At 42.5% G+C, this 14474-nt stretch overlaps 1 protein-coding gene across 1 annotated transcript; it reads left to right on the top strand.

Moving 5' to 3' along the window:
* The first annotated feature begins 1212 nt into the window (after positions 1-1212).
* On the top strand, positions 1213-13305 carry LOC128592425 (serine protease 44-like). Its single transcript, XM_053600353.1, has 5 exons — positions 1213-1298; positions 10527-10683; positions 11163-11283; positions 12114-12268; positions 12756-13305. Exons 2-5 carry the CDS (start codon positions 10528-10530, stop codon positions 12990-12992), a joined length of 669 nt encoding a protein of 222 aa, XP_053456328.1. The 5' UTR covers positions 1213-1298; position 10527; the 3' UTR covers positions 12993-13305.
* The last annotated feature ends 1169 nt before the right edge of the window (positions 13306-14474 follow it).

Here is a 14474-nt window from a genome sequence, read left to right on the forward strand (position 1 = left end):
ACATCACTGGTGGGGGCACAGGGAGGTAGTAGGAGATTCCAGGAGGCAACAAAGAGAGCAGTGGAGAACAGACACAGAAGGCTAGTGTGCTGGCAGATGCTGGCCAGTTCGGCAATGTGTTTCAAACAGAGAACGCCTGTCTTGCTTTTTTTTTAATCTGGGTATTTGCTAGCATTACCTTGGGAGAGTTTGGGCAAGTGAGTGATCTTGAACAGTGCCTAGGAGCTGGGATTGAGCCACTGACAGGAGCAGAGCTCTCATTGTTCAGGTGCTGGCAGAGCACTGCCATTGTGGAAGAGCTGCCTGGGAGGACCACCCTTCAGTGTCCTAGTTGAGGCCAGTTCTGGCGTACCTGCTGAACTGGGCAGCCACCGTCGGGGAGACTTGAGCAAAACCCACTTTCCTAGGAAAGCCACTTCATGCCCAAGGGACACTGTTTGGAAAGGTCAAGGTGTGTCTCTTAAGTAGGCTGATGAGAGCTTCAGGCTCCCAACCCTGGAGGGATTGAGGGCAAAAATAAACCAGGAAGATGGGACCAGGTCTCCTCAGCAACTAGATAGTACCTTCCAGCTCCCATCTTATATAACCATATCAAGATCATGATTAGCCTCTCCTTACTTGAGGACATCACCTGTTCTCCAGGTAATATATTGCAATATGTGTGTGTGTGTGTGTGTGTGTGTGTGTGTGTGTGTGTGTGTGTGTGTGTGTGTCTTTTTTTGTTGTTGTTGTTGTTATTTTTTTCTCCCTAGATTTTGTTTTTTTGTATTTATAACTTTTCATTGTTTCTTTCTTCAATAGTAAGGGCTCCATGTTTGCTACAGTTTTTCTTCTCCTTTTATTCTTTTTTATTTCTAACTTTTTCCACTAAGGTTTTTTTGTTTTGTTTTGTTGTATTTTTATTTTTACTTTCTTCAATAATAAGTACTACATTTTTGCTAGTTTTCTACCCCTTTTATTCTTTCTTTACTTTCCATTTCTTGTCTTTTTCCTCTTTTTGTAAAGATTTTTCTACTTTTCTTATCTTTTCTGCATAAATTTCTCAAATAATACCTAAGATATATTCCCCTTTTTTACATCTTATATGAGTTTGTTTTCACTTTTTTTATATACATTTATTATTGTTGTTTCTTTTTTTCTCATCTGTTTTATTCATTGTCAATCTATATTTCATTTATGGGTCAGAGCATCACTCTAAGGCCTGGACTAGGGTACCACAACATTGGCCTGCCTAAGGAAACCTTGATCCCCTGGTCAAGAGGGTCCTCCAAGCTTTGGCCTTTGGAAGGATGCTATTGGTAAGTCCCCACCGTGACATACTACTGTTTTTTTTATTTGTTTGTTTTTGGTTTGGGGTTGTTTTTTTTTCCCCCTCTCTATTGGTGAAGGTGGGGGGTCTTGTTTTTCCTCAGGCTGGCAAGGAGCTCCTGACTTTGACAGACTTACCCAGCCCAGCCTCCTAGATGTCAGAAATTGCAGATGTGGATCAAAGCACCCTGCTGAATGACACTATTATTCCCATATCTCTCTTTCTGTCCTTCTGTTCTTTTTGTCAGTCTTTACTTTTACTCTTTCTTTTCTTTTTCTTTGCCCTTTTTCTTTCTTTTCGCTCTACTTGCTATTCACTCTTCTCTTTGGCCTTATATAAAAAGGACACTTCAACTCCTAAGCACAAAGACAGGAAGGCTATGTTAACTAGTGTGATGAAAATGTGTCAAACGGTCTATGAACCAAGTGTATGGTGCCCCATGATCATACTAATGTACACAGCTATGATTTAATAAAAAAATAAAATAAAATAAATAAAGAGGAGAAAGTTAAAGGGAAGAAGTAGGGGAAGTAAATGGACAAAAGGAAAACATTCATGAGGAGGAAACAACAAAAAACTCCTGGCAACATGAAAAAACAGAAAAGAGCAAGCCTCCACCCCCCACCCCCCCACTCCTCCACAAGAGATCGTGAGGTAGCTACCACAGAGGATCCCATCTGTAAAGAAATGATAGAAATGGCAGAAAGGGAATTTAAAATATGGATGATAAAAACAATGAGGGAAATTGCTCAGAAGGTGGAAAATAACCAAAAGGAAATTTAAAAAAGAACCAAATAAGGGATGGAAGATATGAAGAGTATAGAAAAGATACAGAGGAGCTTAAGGAATTGAAGGAGTCAATCAGGAAACTTAAAGATGCGGTATAAAGTATCAATAACCATGCAGATTAGACCATGCAGAAGAAAGAATCTCAGAACTAGAGAATAAAGCTTTTGAGCTAACATAGGCAGTTAAAGAGGCAGAAGAGAGAGAAAGCAGAACGTTTGCTCAGAGAATTATTAAACTTCACAAAGCATTCAAACATACCAATTGTAGGTATCCCAGAAGGAGAATAAAAATGTCCCAGAGGAATGGAAGCCATACTGGAGGATATCATAAATGAAATTTTCCCAAGTATCACCAAAGATTTCAACACATTCCTTTCTGAGGGATATCAAGCCCTGGGTCATCTCAACTCAAACAGAGCTTCTCCAAGACACATTCTCATGAATTTGTACAGTGACAAGATGAAAGAGAAAATTCTGCAAGCAACCAGGAGTAAGCACCAATTGACTGATGGGCAATCCATCAGGGTGACAGCAGACTTCTCAGCTGAAATTTTTCAGCCAGAAGAAAATGGTCATCTACCTTTAACCTTCTTAAACAAAATAATTTTCAGCACAGAATTCAATATCCTGCTAAGCTAAGCTCTGAAATTGATGGAGAAATCAAATATTTTACTGATGTGAAGACACTGAGTAAATTTGCCACAATAAGACCAGCCCCACAGGAAATATTTAGACCTATTCTCCATACTGGCCATCAGAATGGACCACCAGCAAAGCAAACACCCTGAAACTAAAGGACAAAACTTTGCTTCCACAATGACACAAAGGATGAAACTAAGCAGTGAACTTTCACAAAATAAGATGAATAGAACCCCACCACACTTATCAATTCTCTAAATGAATGTTAATGGCTGGAATTCCCCACTGAAGAGGCACAGGCTGGCTAATTTGATAAAACAGCTAAAGCCATCTATATATTGTCTCCAAGAAACACAATTAGCCTCAAAGGAGAAAACAAGACTCAAGGTGAAAGGTTGAAAAATAATATTTCAGTCAAATGGAAATCAGAAGGAGGGATTGTGATCTTATTTTCAGATACAAGTGAATTTAAAGCAACTGAAGACAAGAAAGATAAAGATGAATACTTCATACTTTGTGTCAAATATGTGTGTGCCAAGGGAACAATACAATAAGAGGACATTTTAATTCTGAATATTTATGTACCCAACTTAAATGCTCCCAGATTTATGAAACAGACCTTAATTGGTTTGAGCAATTTGATATCCTATAACACCATAATACCTAGGGACTTTAATACACCTTTTACAAAGCTGGACATATCATCTAAACAGAAACTAAACAAATATACAAGGGACTTAAATGCAACTCTAGAACAGCTATGCTTATTAGACGCATACAAAACACACCATCCCAAAGCCAAGGCATATACATTATTCCATAAGCCCATGGAACATTCTCCAAAATAGATCATACCCTAGGACACAAATCAAACCTCAACAAAATTAAAAGAATTGAAATTACACCTTATATCTTTTCAGATCACAAGGAAATAAAGGTGAAACTCAACTCCAACAAAAATTTTCATCCCCACACAAAGGCGTGAAAACTAAACAATCTTATGCTGAATGACAGTTAGGTCAAGGAAAAGATAAAGGTGGAAATCATTAACTTCCTCAAACATAACAACAACAAAGATACAACCTAAAAAAAACCTGTAGAATATTACAAAAGCAACCCTAAAAGTGAAATTTATCTCATTAGAGGCCTATATCTGAAAAACAAAAAGAGAGCACATCAACAACTTAATGAATCATCTTAAAGAAATGGAAAAGGAAGAGCAATCCAATCCCAAACCTAGCCGATGAAAAGAAATAACCAAAATTAAATCAGAAGTAAATTACATTGAAAATAAAAATCATTCAAAAAATTAATGAAACAAAAAGTTGGTTCTTTGAAAAGAAAAAGTCCATAAGCCATTGACCAGATTAACTAGAAACAGAAAAGTAAAATCTTTAATAACCTCAATCAGAAACAAAAAGGGAGAAATAACAAATGATATCACCAATATACAAGAGATTATTTTTTACTACTACAAATAAATCTATGAAATAGAGAAATTTGACAATGTGAAGGAAATGACCAATACCTAGAACCACACCATCTCCCTAGACTTAGCCAGGAAGACATATATCTCTTAAACAGACCAATATCAAGCAAGCACTGAGATTGAAGAAACAATAAAAAAATCTTCCAACCTAAAGAGCCCGGGACCAGACAGCTTCACACCAGAATTCTATCACACCTTCAAAGATAAACTTGTAGAAACTACTCCAAAACATTGAGAAAGAAAGAACCTTCCCCAACACATTCTATGAAACAACCATCACATCACCCTGATTCCAAAACCAGAAGAGGACCCAACTAAAAAGAAGAACTACAGACCAATTTCACTAATGAATATAGATACAAAAATATTCAGTAACATCTTAGCTAATTGATTGCAGATACACATTTTAAAAATTATACATCACAATCAAGTAGGCTTCATCTCAGGGATACAAGGCTGGTTTAACATATGCAAATCCATAAATGTAATTCACTATGTCAATAGAAGCAAAAACAAAGACCATTTTATCCTCTCAACATATGCAAAGAAAGCATTTGATAAAATTCAGCATTCTTTTCTAACAAGAACACTTAAGAAAATAGGCATATGTGGCACATTTCTTAAGCTGATTGAAGCCATCTATGACAAATCCATAGCTGATATCGTACTGAATGGAATAAAACTGAAAGCATTTCCACTTAGAACTAGAACCAGGGTGGCACCTGTGGCTCAGTGAGAAAGGTGCCTGCCCCATATATTGAGGGTGGTGGGTTCAAACCTGGCCCCAGCCAAACTGCAACAAAAAATAGCCAGGCATTATGGCAGGCACCTATAGTCCCAACTACTCAGGAGGCTAAGGCAAGAGAATCGCCTAAGCCCAAGAGCTGGAGGTTGCTGTGAGCTGCAATGCCGCAGAACTCTACCGAGGGCAAGTAAGTAAGACTTTATCTCTTAAAAAATAATAATAATAATTAGAACCAGACAAGAGTGTCCGCTATGGCCCACTACTATTCAACATACTTCTGGAAGTTCTAGCCAATGCAATTAGTCAAGAAAAGGATATAAAGAGCATCCAAGTGAGGGTAGAAGAGGTTAATTGCTCACTCTTTGCTGATGATATGATCTTTTACTTAGAAAACCCCAAAGACTCAACCACAAAACTTCTGGAAGTGATCAAGAAATACAGTACTGTGTCAAGGTATAAAATCAATGTCTAGAAATCATTAACCTTTATATATGCCAATAACAGCCAAGTTGAGAAGGAAATCAAGGACACAATTCCCTTCACAGTACCTTCAAAGAAAATGAAATACTTAGGAATATACCTAACAAAAGAGGTGAAGGATCTCTACAAAGAGAATTATGAAACCCTAAGAAAAGAAATAACAGAAGACATTAACAAATGGAAGAACATACCATGCATGTTCTTGGCAGGGAAGAATTAACGTTAAAATGTCCTTTCTACCCTGAGCAATGTACAGATTGAATACAATCCCCATTAAAATACCAACATCATACTTTGAAGAACTGGAAAAAATAGCACTTCATTTTGCATGGAACCAGAAAAAAAATCTATATGGCCAAGGCCATTCTTAGTAATAAAAACAAAGCTTGAGACATCACTTCACCAGACTTCAGGTTATATTACAAGTCCATAGTGATCAAAACAGCATGGGATTGGCATAAAAATAGAGACATAGACATATGGAACAGAATAGGAAACCAAGAGATGAAACTAGTTCTTATTGCCATCTGATCTTTGATAAAACAAACAAAAGCATACAGTGGGGAAAAGAATTCCTATTCAACAATGGTGCTGGGAGAACTGGATAACCACATGTAAAAGACTGAAATTGGACCTACACCTTTCACTGCTTACAAAAATTGACTCAAGATGGATGAAAGATTTAAATCTAAGATATAAAACGTTAAAAATCTTAGAAGAAAGTGTGAAAAAAACTCGATAGTGTCAGACTGGGGAAAGATTTTACAAAGAAGACTTCAACAGCAATCACAATAACAAAAATAAACAAATAGGACATAATTAAGCTGAAAAGCTTCTGCACAGCAAAGGACACAATAAGTAAAGCAAAAAGACAACCTTCAGAATGGGAAAAGATATTTGCATGTTCTAAATCTGACAAAGGGCTGATAACTAGAATCTACAGAGAACTCAAATTAATCAACAAAAAAAGAACAAACAATTCCATCTATCACTGGGCAAGAGACATGAACAGAACCTTCTCTGTGGAAAAAGATAAATGACTAACAAACATTTGAAAAACTGCTCCTCATCCCTAATCGTCAGAGAAATGCAAATCAAAACTACCCTGAGATATCACCTAACCCCAGTGAGAATAGCTCACATCACAAAGTCTTAAAGCTGCAGATGCTGGCATGGATGTGGAGAGAAGGGAACACTTTTATACCAGGGGTGGGACTGCACGCTAATACAACCTCCTTGGAAAGAAGTATAGAAAATCCTCAAAGAACTCAAATTAAACCTCCCGTTTTATCCTGCAATCCCATTACTAGGCATCTACCCAGAAGAAAAAAAATTATTTTATTATAAGGACATTTGCACTAGATTGTTTATAGCAGTTCAATGCACAATCACTAAAATGTGGAAACAACCTAAATGCCCACCAACTGAGGAATGGATTAACAAACTGTGGTATATGTTTGTTACTAATATGGCACCAGTAGACGATCTAATACACGCTAGCCAAAAACCAGCTAGAACTAAGATTGCCACGCTCTCAAGTTACTCTCACTGCTCATTATCCCGTGTTTGTAATGTATTAGCATACTAAAAGAAACTCCCACAAGTGCCATGACAATTTACAAATGCCATGGCAATTCCCAGAAGTTACCCTATATGGTTTAAAAAGAGGCAGAACCCTCAGTACCAGTAATTCCTCACCCCTTTTCCAAAAATCTTATGAATAATCCTCCCTCTGCTTAACATAAAATTAAATAAAAAATAGAAAATAAGACCCCAGAAACTCAACAAAGTGCTACTCTTAGTTATTCTGAGAGATAGTCGCTGCCCTATTTATGGAGAAGCCTCCCTTTTTTTTTTTCTTTTCTTAATTCAATAAACTTGCTTTTGCCTTACTCTGTCAACTTGCTCTCAAATTCTTTCCTGTGTGAAGCCAAGAACTCACTTGGCTTTCAGGCAAGACCCCAATTCTGGGGTCCATTTTCCTGTATCAGTATTAGACTTGGAGACCTCACAATCTGGTAATACAGCATTTATCAATCCCAAGAAACTTGTAAGGCAAGTAGTATTACCCCTGCTTTACAATCAAGAACATGAAGAACATTGAATATGAAGTCAAGCCTGTCTGAATCTCAGCTCTGCTCTTTCCACTGGGAAACAAAAAAAACTTGAGAGAAAAATTGTGCTACATGAAGAAAATGTCTGAAGGTCTAAATGACTCAGATTGGCCAGTCTATCTAATTGAGTTGAATAGTTTGAATAGGTTTTATTACTACTTAGATATGATAAGGACAACAGATCAGGAGGGACTGCTATTGAAAACATATGTTTACTATCACAAACAAGTATTCATAGCATATTTTTAAGTAACAGAAAACAGTGCATACAGTCTAATCTCATTCTTAAATTCATTATTTATGTAAGTATTTATGCAAATTTTTTAAAAATCTAAATGGAGGTCCATCAAAATTTTAATGATATTTATCCCTGGGAAGTTATAATAGATGTGATTTTCATTTTTTATACATTTTTCATTTATCTGTACTTTATTTTTCAGTGATAAGTCTGCTTTGTAAAAAAAAGAAAGAAAATATACTTTCTTATAAACACAGATCCCAAAAGAAGGAGTATACCTGTCCCCGTGATAGGAGCTACATGGGGAAGCACCAGGGTCAGCGACAAGGCAGAAAGAGTGGGGGACTGCAGATATTTATTGTGTTTTCTGTGGGAAGGAGGGCATGAGCCAGGGTAAGCAGATTTAGGATTGCCTGGGCTGAATAATCTCAATACGGGGGCTGTCCCTTGTTGTCTTGTAACTGCCTCTGAAGTAATTAGGGCACGTGTGTGGTGGCCTAGAGTGTGAGAGCCCAATTAATAGGATAGTTGAGGGGTGAACTCTGTATTAACTGGCTTGTAGTTGAAGATAAGGACCAGGGAAAGGATGTCTCCCTTAACTATTCCTTTTCAGTATTCTACTGGAAGTCCTAGCTAATGCAATAAGATAAGAAAGGGAAATAAAGGTATTCATATTGGAAAGGAAAAAATAAAACCATCTTCGTCTGCAGTTCACATGATCCTCTATGTAGAAAAGCTCAAAGAATCAGCAACAGCAACAAAACCCCTGGAACTACTAAGCAATTATACCAAGGATTTAGGATAAAATATTAATATACACACTCCAATCACTTTCCTATATACCAGCGATGAATGAGCAGAATTTGAAATTAAAGACACATTACCATTTACATCAACACCCCCCAAAATGAAATCCTTAAGTATAAATACAGCAAAATATGTACAAGATCTACATAAGAAAAATTATAAAATCTAATGGGGCCAGGAGCATTTGCTCACATCTGTAATCCCAGCACTTTAGGACATCAAGGAAGGAGGACTGTTTAACACAGTGATTTTCAATCAGTGTGCCATGAGAGGACTTAAGTGTGCTGCAAAATGTTTAAATTTCATTAATTAAATTATTTTTTGAAAGAAAGTCAAAACACAGTAAGTATATTCTCTTTCTACTCTTTTTTTGATTAATGTAACTTAAGTGTGCTGCAGAAATTTAGTTTCAAGTGTGCCGTGAGATAAAAAATGTTGAGAAACACTGGCTTTAGGCCAGAAGTTCAAGTCCAGCCTGAGTCAGGGTGAGGCCCCATCTTTACAGAAAATAGAAAAATCAGCCCAGCATGCTTGCCAGGTGCCTGTAGTCTCAACTACTCTGAAGGCTGAGGCAGGATTCCCTGAGTCCAGGAGCTTGAGATTACAGTGAGCTTTGAGAATGCCACAGCACACTAGCATGGGTGACAAAGACTCTGTCTCACAAAAAGAAAAAAAAAGGCTAAAGAAATCAAAGAAGAACCAAATAAATGCAGAAGTATTTATTCCATGTTCATGGATAGAAAGACTCAATATTATCAAGATGACACTTCTTTCCAACTTGATTTATAACAAAGTCAACATAATTCTAATCAAAATTCCAGCAAATTATTTTGTGGATGTTGACAAACTGATTCTAAAGTTATATAGACAGGCATTAGATCCAGAGTAGCCAACACAGTATTGAAGGAGAAGAACAAATCCAGAGTGCTGATACTATCCAACGTAAGACGTCTATAAAGCTACAGTAATTAAGACAATGTGGTCTTGGTGAAAGAATAGTCAAATAGATCATTGGGACAAAGTAAAGAACCCACAAACAGACCTTCATAGAAATACTCAAATGATTTTGACAGGTGAGCAAAGGCACTACAATGGAGACAAAGATATCCCCTTCAACAAATTATGCTAAAACATCACGACATCCACATTCAAAAACCTCAATCTCCACACAACACCCTCCCACCTTTCAGGAAAATTAGCAGCAGGTTCCCGCCAGAACCAGGGCGGGGCGGAGCCGCCGCGAGGGGGCGCCACGAGGCGGCCGAGGTTGCCTGCGGAGCCATGGCGTCCGCGCGCGCCGGCTCCCTGGGCCTCCTGGCCTGGCTGCTGCTACTTCAGCCCCGGCTCTGCCAGGCCTGGGACGGTCGGACAGGGCCGCAGTGGGGTCCAGCGCCGCTCCCACCTTCCCCTTTCCCTTCAGGGGGCGGCCACGACCCCGGACCCACCAGGCCGCTGCCGCCTCCCCTCGGGGATCCAGGGTTCCCCGCAGGCCCCGGATCCAGGGGAAGCACAGTGTCACCCCATTTGGCGACATTTGCCCGAGGCCCCTCTCATTCTTCATCCGACATTTTGGTAAAGGCTCAGACACAAACACCAGCAGGGGCCACGACGATATTTCCTTCAGGTGATGTTTCTGGGCCATTCCCTGCCCTGAGAAGTGGCCTGGTCAGAGGGGGAAGGGACCCTGCCCCAGAGGAGAGGGGTCTCGGGGCGCACGGCCCTTCCTGTGCTGCCCGTGCTCAGCCTGTCCTTGAGATGTGAGGACACAGCCATTGCCAGATGGGTCTTAGGGACACAGGCCTGCCCGGGGAGTGTGGGGGACCCCAGGGGCCCCGTCTGAGGGGCTGAGGATGATCCCTGCAGGAAGCTCGGCAGCAACTTTACTCTGCGTTCCTTTCCTTCACTGACCTGCTCCAGCATGTGGCCAGAGGAGCATGAGGATAGTTGGGGGACGTCCTGCCCCAGAGAGGAAGTGGCCCTGGCAGGTGAGCCTGCAGGTCAGGAAGCAACACATCTGTGGGGGCTCCCTTATCGCCAGTCGGTGGGTGATGACTGCAGCCCACTGTGTACATGGGTGAGTGTTTGGGCCCCAGGGATTAAGCCCCTGATCAGGAAGTGTGACCTGTCCGCTCCCTGAGCTTTCTCTTCCTCATCTGAAAAAGGGAGGGACAGTCCCATAGGTTTTTCCAGACTGGGGTGAGACCTGAGGATTTGCATTTCTAGCACATTCCCAGGTGCTGCTGCTGCTGGTCTGGGAATGCCAGAGAACTATTGGGGTGGGGGTTGGTGGAGGGGACATGGTTTGGAGGGAGGAAAGTGGCTGATGGCTGGAGTAGGAAGATGGGGCCAGGCTGGGAAGCACCTTATGGTGTGGAATCAGAGGATATAGACCCTGGAGGATGTCCTTGCAGACACCTGCATTACCTTGTGATGTTGGGAGACATAAATGTGCATCATCAGTCCAGATCCGCAGTTGTGGTCCCAGTTAAAGAATTTATTATCCACCAAGATTATGATCCTAGTGCAATTCAAAATGACATCGCCCTTGCTCAGCTCATTATCCCTGTGGATTACTCCACACACATCCAGCCTGTGTGCCTCCCTGACAAGACTTTCATGGTGAAAACTGATACTCCGTGCTGGGTGACTGGATGGGGCAGACTCACTGAAACAGGTGAGACCATGAAGCAAGAGTAAAGCAAAGTCAGACCAGAAAATAGGCTGCCTGGTGCCCTGAGGTTGGCCAGAGAGCCAAAGGGAGGGACGGGAGGCTGATTTCACAGTAAGGAGGGAAGGAGGATGGAGAATATGCTGCTGGGGAGTACTTTAACAAGTGGTTGTGAATTTCTGTGGGTTTGTCCGGACTGGGGGCTCTGGTGCAAGGCATGGTGGGTTCTCTCTAGGGTGGATTTTAGCTCAGGGGGTGATGAGTTGCCTGAGAATGTAAACTGTCTCCCCTGAGAAGTACCTCTCCGAGTAGATAGGGAGCTTCCTCAGTGTGAGCAGGGGCCAGAGACCTCTAGAGTCTGTGGTCCTGCTCTAGAAAGGAAAGATGCCTCACAGATGCACCATTACTGCTGCTGGCTGGGGTGACAGACTAGGAAGATAGATAGGTTTTGATTTCTTATAGTGGTAAGGCCTTGCCTTCTCTCTCCAGATCTGTTCTCTCTCTCTTTTTTTTCTTTTTTTTTTTTGAGGCAGAGTCTCTCTCTGTCGCCCTGGCTAGAGAATGCAGCCTCCCAGAGTGCTAGCATTAAGGCCTGACCCATATGCCCAGACCTCCTGATCTGCTCCTATTTCTCCTGCCTTGTTTTGGATCCTCCTCTCCCCATATCATCTGTGGCCTTCATTTTCTCCTGTGTCAAATGGGGATAGTATCCAATGCCTAAGAGGTGTCTGTGTGTGAACCCACTGTATTGAGATCCCAAGTAAGTATGAGGTATGCTTTCCTGCCCCACTTATGCGAATTCCACTCAGTCCAAAATTGTCTCTCTGTTGACTCAGCTCACATAGGGCCATCTGAGCTTCAGGAGGTCAAGGTACACATTCTTCGTCATGAGAAATGTAATGAGATACTCGAGAAAAAGATTTGGTGGCATCAAGCCGTCAGGGAAGGGTCCATCTGTGGCTATGATGACCAAGGAAAAGGTTCCTGCAAGGTCAGTTCATGGGCCCCAGCTGCCTCAGCATCAAGGTGTCCTATTAAAGCTTTAGCATCCCCAGCCAAAGGGGTCAAGGTTATCTCTTTGTGCCTCCATTTACCATTAATCCAAATAATGGGAGGTGAGGACAAGTCACCAAGGCTCCCTTGGACTAAAGCACCTTAAGAAGACTGAAGTGAGGGCATCGTGAATCTAGGGCCTAGTCTGTAACTCCAAATACTCACCCAAATACAGATTCTATGTTTTGAGCCCCTTCTATGTGACAGGCAATGTACGTTACTCATTATTACTCAGAATAGGTATGTTTTCTTTATATATTCACCTTTCGGAAAACAATTTTTTTATTTTTTTATTTGTTAAATATGTTCAATTTCTCAAATCTCACATTTGCTGAAACCCAGGGCTGAGGTATCAGGCGAAGCCCCTGTGTCCATCCTCCCTAAGACCTTGCAGTGCCATCACCCAGCTCCCTCTCTTTCTCCAGGGAGATTCTGGGGGACCCCTGGTCTGTGAATTAAATGACACCTGGATCCAGGTCGGGATTGTGAGTTGGGGCCTTGGCTGTGGGAAGAAAGAATTTCCAGGAGTTTATATGGAAGTTAGTTTCTACATGGACTGGATCATTGCTCACGTGGGTCAAGCGTCCTGTCTGGACTCAGTAGGCTTCCTTGTTCTATTCCTGTGTCTGGTGCTGCCTCTGGACATCCTGGTGACACCATGATGGCCCCAGCCCACTCCTCCTGTTTTGGAGTCTCCCACGTAGGGGTCTCCTCTGACCAACCTCCCACTCCGTCTCAGTGCCCTTTCCTCAAATCCCTGTTTGGATGCACTGGCCCTCTGGAGGCCCACACATGTGAGCTAGGCAGGGAGACTGGGGCCTGGAAAGTGTCCCTGCCTGATGCTCTGGTCACCCCAGTTGGGCTATGCTCTGCCTTGTGGGAAGGAGGGAATGAACTGATCCCAGCTACGAGACCGGTACACCTGCTAGGTGGGTGCAATGACTCGTCACCATCTTGAAGAACATCTACCAAAGAAGAGACAGCATCAACCGTGAAGCAAGCTTTAGACCTGAGCCTGTGAAACCCGTCAGCTCGGTGATCACTCCAAGAACCTGAGGAGGCATTGGCAGGTCCCTGGAGAGGTACAAGGCCTGGGACTCCCACCTCTGACCTAGTTGTCTGGAGTGGGAGAAGGTCCCCTGTACCCCATTGTGGACCCATCTGTGGCCATATCTGTGGACACCCTTTGTTGTTTTGAGGCAGTTATGGAGGGGGGAGTTTTCAGAAATCACCTGAATAAATGTTTGGAGAGTCTCCTGTGTGTTCTCAAGCTCTGCCCACCTGGGGCGTGAGGGTGTGTGCAACACACTCTGTGGAGAACTGTTTCTCGTTTACTTTAGGAAGATAGTCATGGTCTCCACCAAACTCTGGCAGAGCCAGAAATGAGGGAGCTTGTGTTTCCTCATGCAGTATGACAGGTGTGGCCTTCCCCAGTGGGTCTGCTGTGTGTATAAGAACTGTTTCAGCCATGAGGGTCTCTGGAGCTGGGAGTGTGTCCTTGAGTGTAACAGCCTCTAGTCAGAGCAGGGGAGCAAGAGGGACAGTGGCTGGCGATGGCACTCACACACCCTCCTACTTCTCCCTATGCCCTGTACCAGTTTCTCTGAGGGGACACGGGGGCTGGGACTTGAGCCCTAAGAGCTGAAGGGAGGAGGCAGCAAACGCGGAGGTCAATCATTTTGTGTGTGTGTGTGTGTGTGTGTGAGAGAGAGAGAGACAGGGAGAGAGAAACAGATTCTTTTCTCCAGTTACCAGAACTGGTCCCCAGAGTCCCCTGGGCTGGCTGCTGATCGCCTCTGGCCTCTGTCTCCTGTGCACACATCCCTCCTTGGTTAGTGCTGGGCTCCCAGGCGTCACAGGGTCTCAGCGCGCAGTCTGTGACAGTCCTCCCTGCTGCCTGAGGGAGGCTGGGCTTGGGATACGTGCCTTTCAAACTGCACCTGGTTACAGCTAACCTAGTAAGTCCTGGGTCGCTTCCTTCTACAGAAATGCCCATCGGGCAGACATGGAGGCCCATGGTGGCCACACACCTGTTACCTGCAGCTTTCCTTCAGAACAGGCTGACTGGCCCTTTCCCATGCTGTCCCCTCCTCTGGGAGTGCCAGGATGGCTTCTCATTTCCTTCTTCCTCAGCATCAGCTGAG

The sequence above is a fragment of the Nycticebus coucang genome, chromosome 8 (assembly GCF_027406575.1).
Source record: "Nycticebus coucang isolate mNycCou1 chromosome 8, mNycCou1.pri, whole genome shotgun sequence".
NCBI lineage: Eukaryota > Metazoa > Chordata > Mammalia > Primates > Lorisidae > Nycticebus > Nycticebus coucang.

What these genes read in the sequence shown, in the direction of transcription:
- LOC128592425 (XM_053600353.1), top strand. Translation starts at nt 10,528, where the DNA reads ATGTGGCCAGAGGAGCATGAGGATAGTTGGGGGACGTCCTGCCCCAGA. An exon ending in GCAGCCCACTGTGTACATGG is followed by an intron (nt 10,684 to 11,162) that starts GTGAGTGTTTGG and finishes GCCCTTGCTCAG; the next exon opens with CTCATTATCCCTGTGGATTA. An exon ending in AAGGAAAAGGTTCCTGCAAG is followed by an intron (nt 12,269 to 12,755) that starts GTCAGTTCATGG and finishes CTCTTTCTCCAG; the next exon opens with GGAGATTCTGGGGGACCCCT.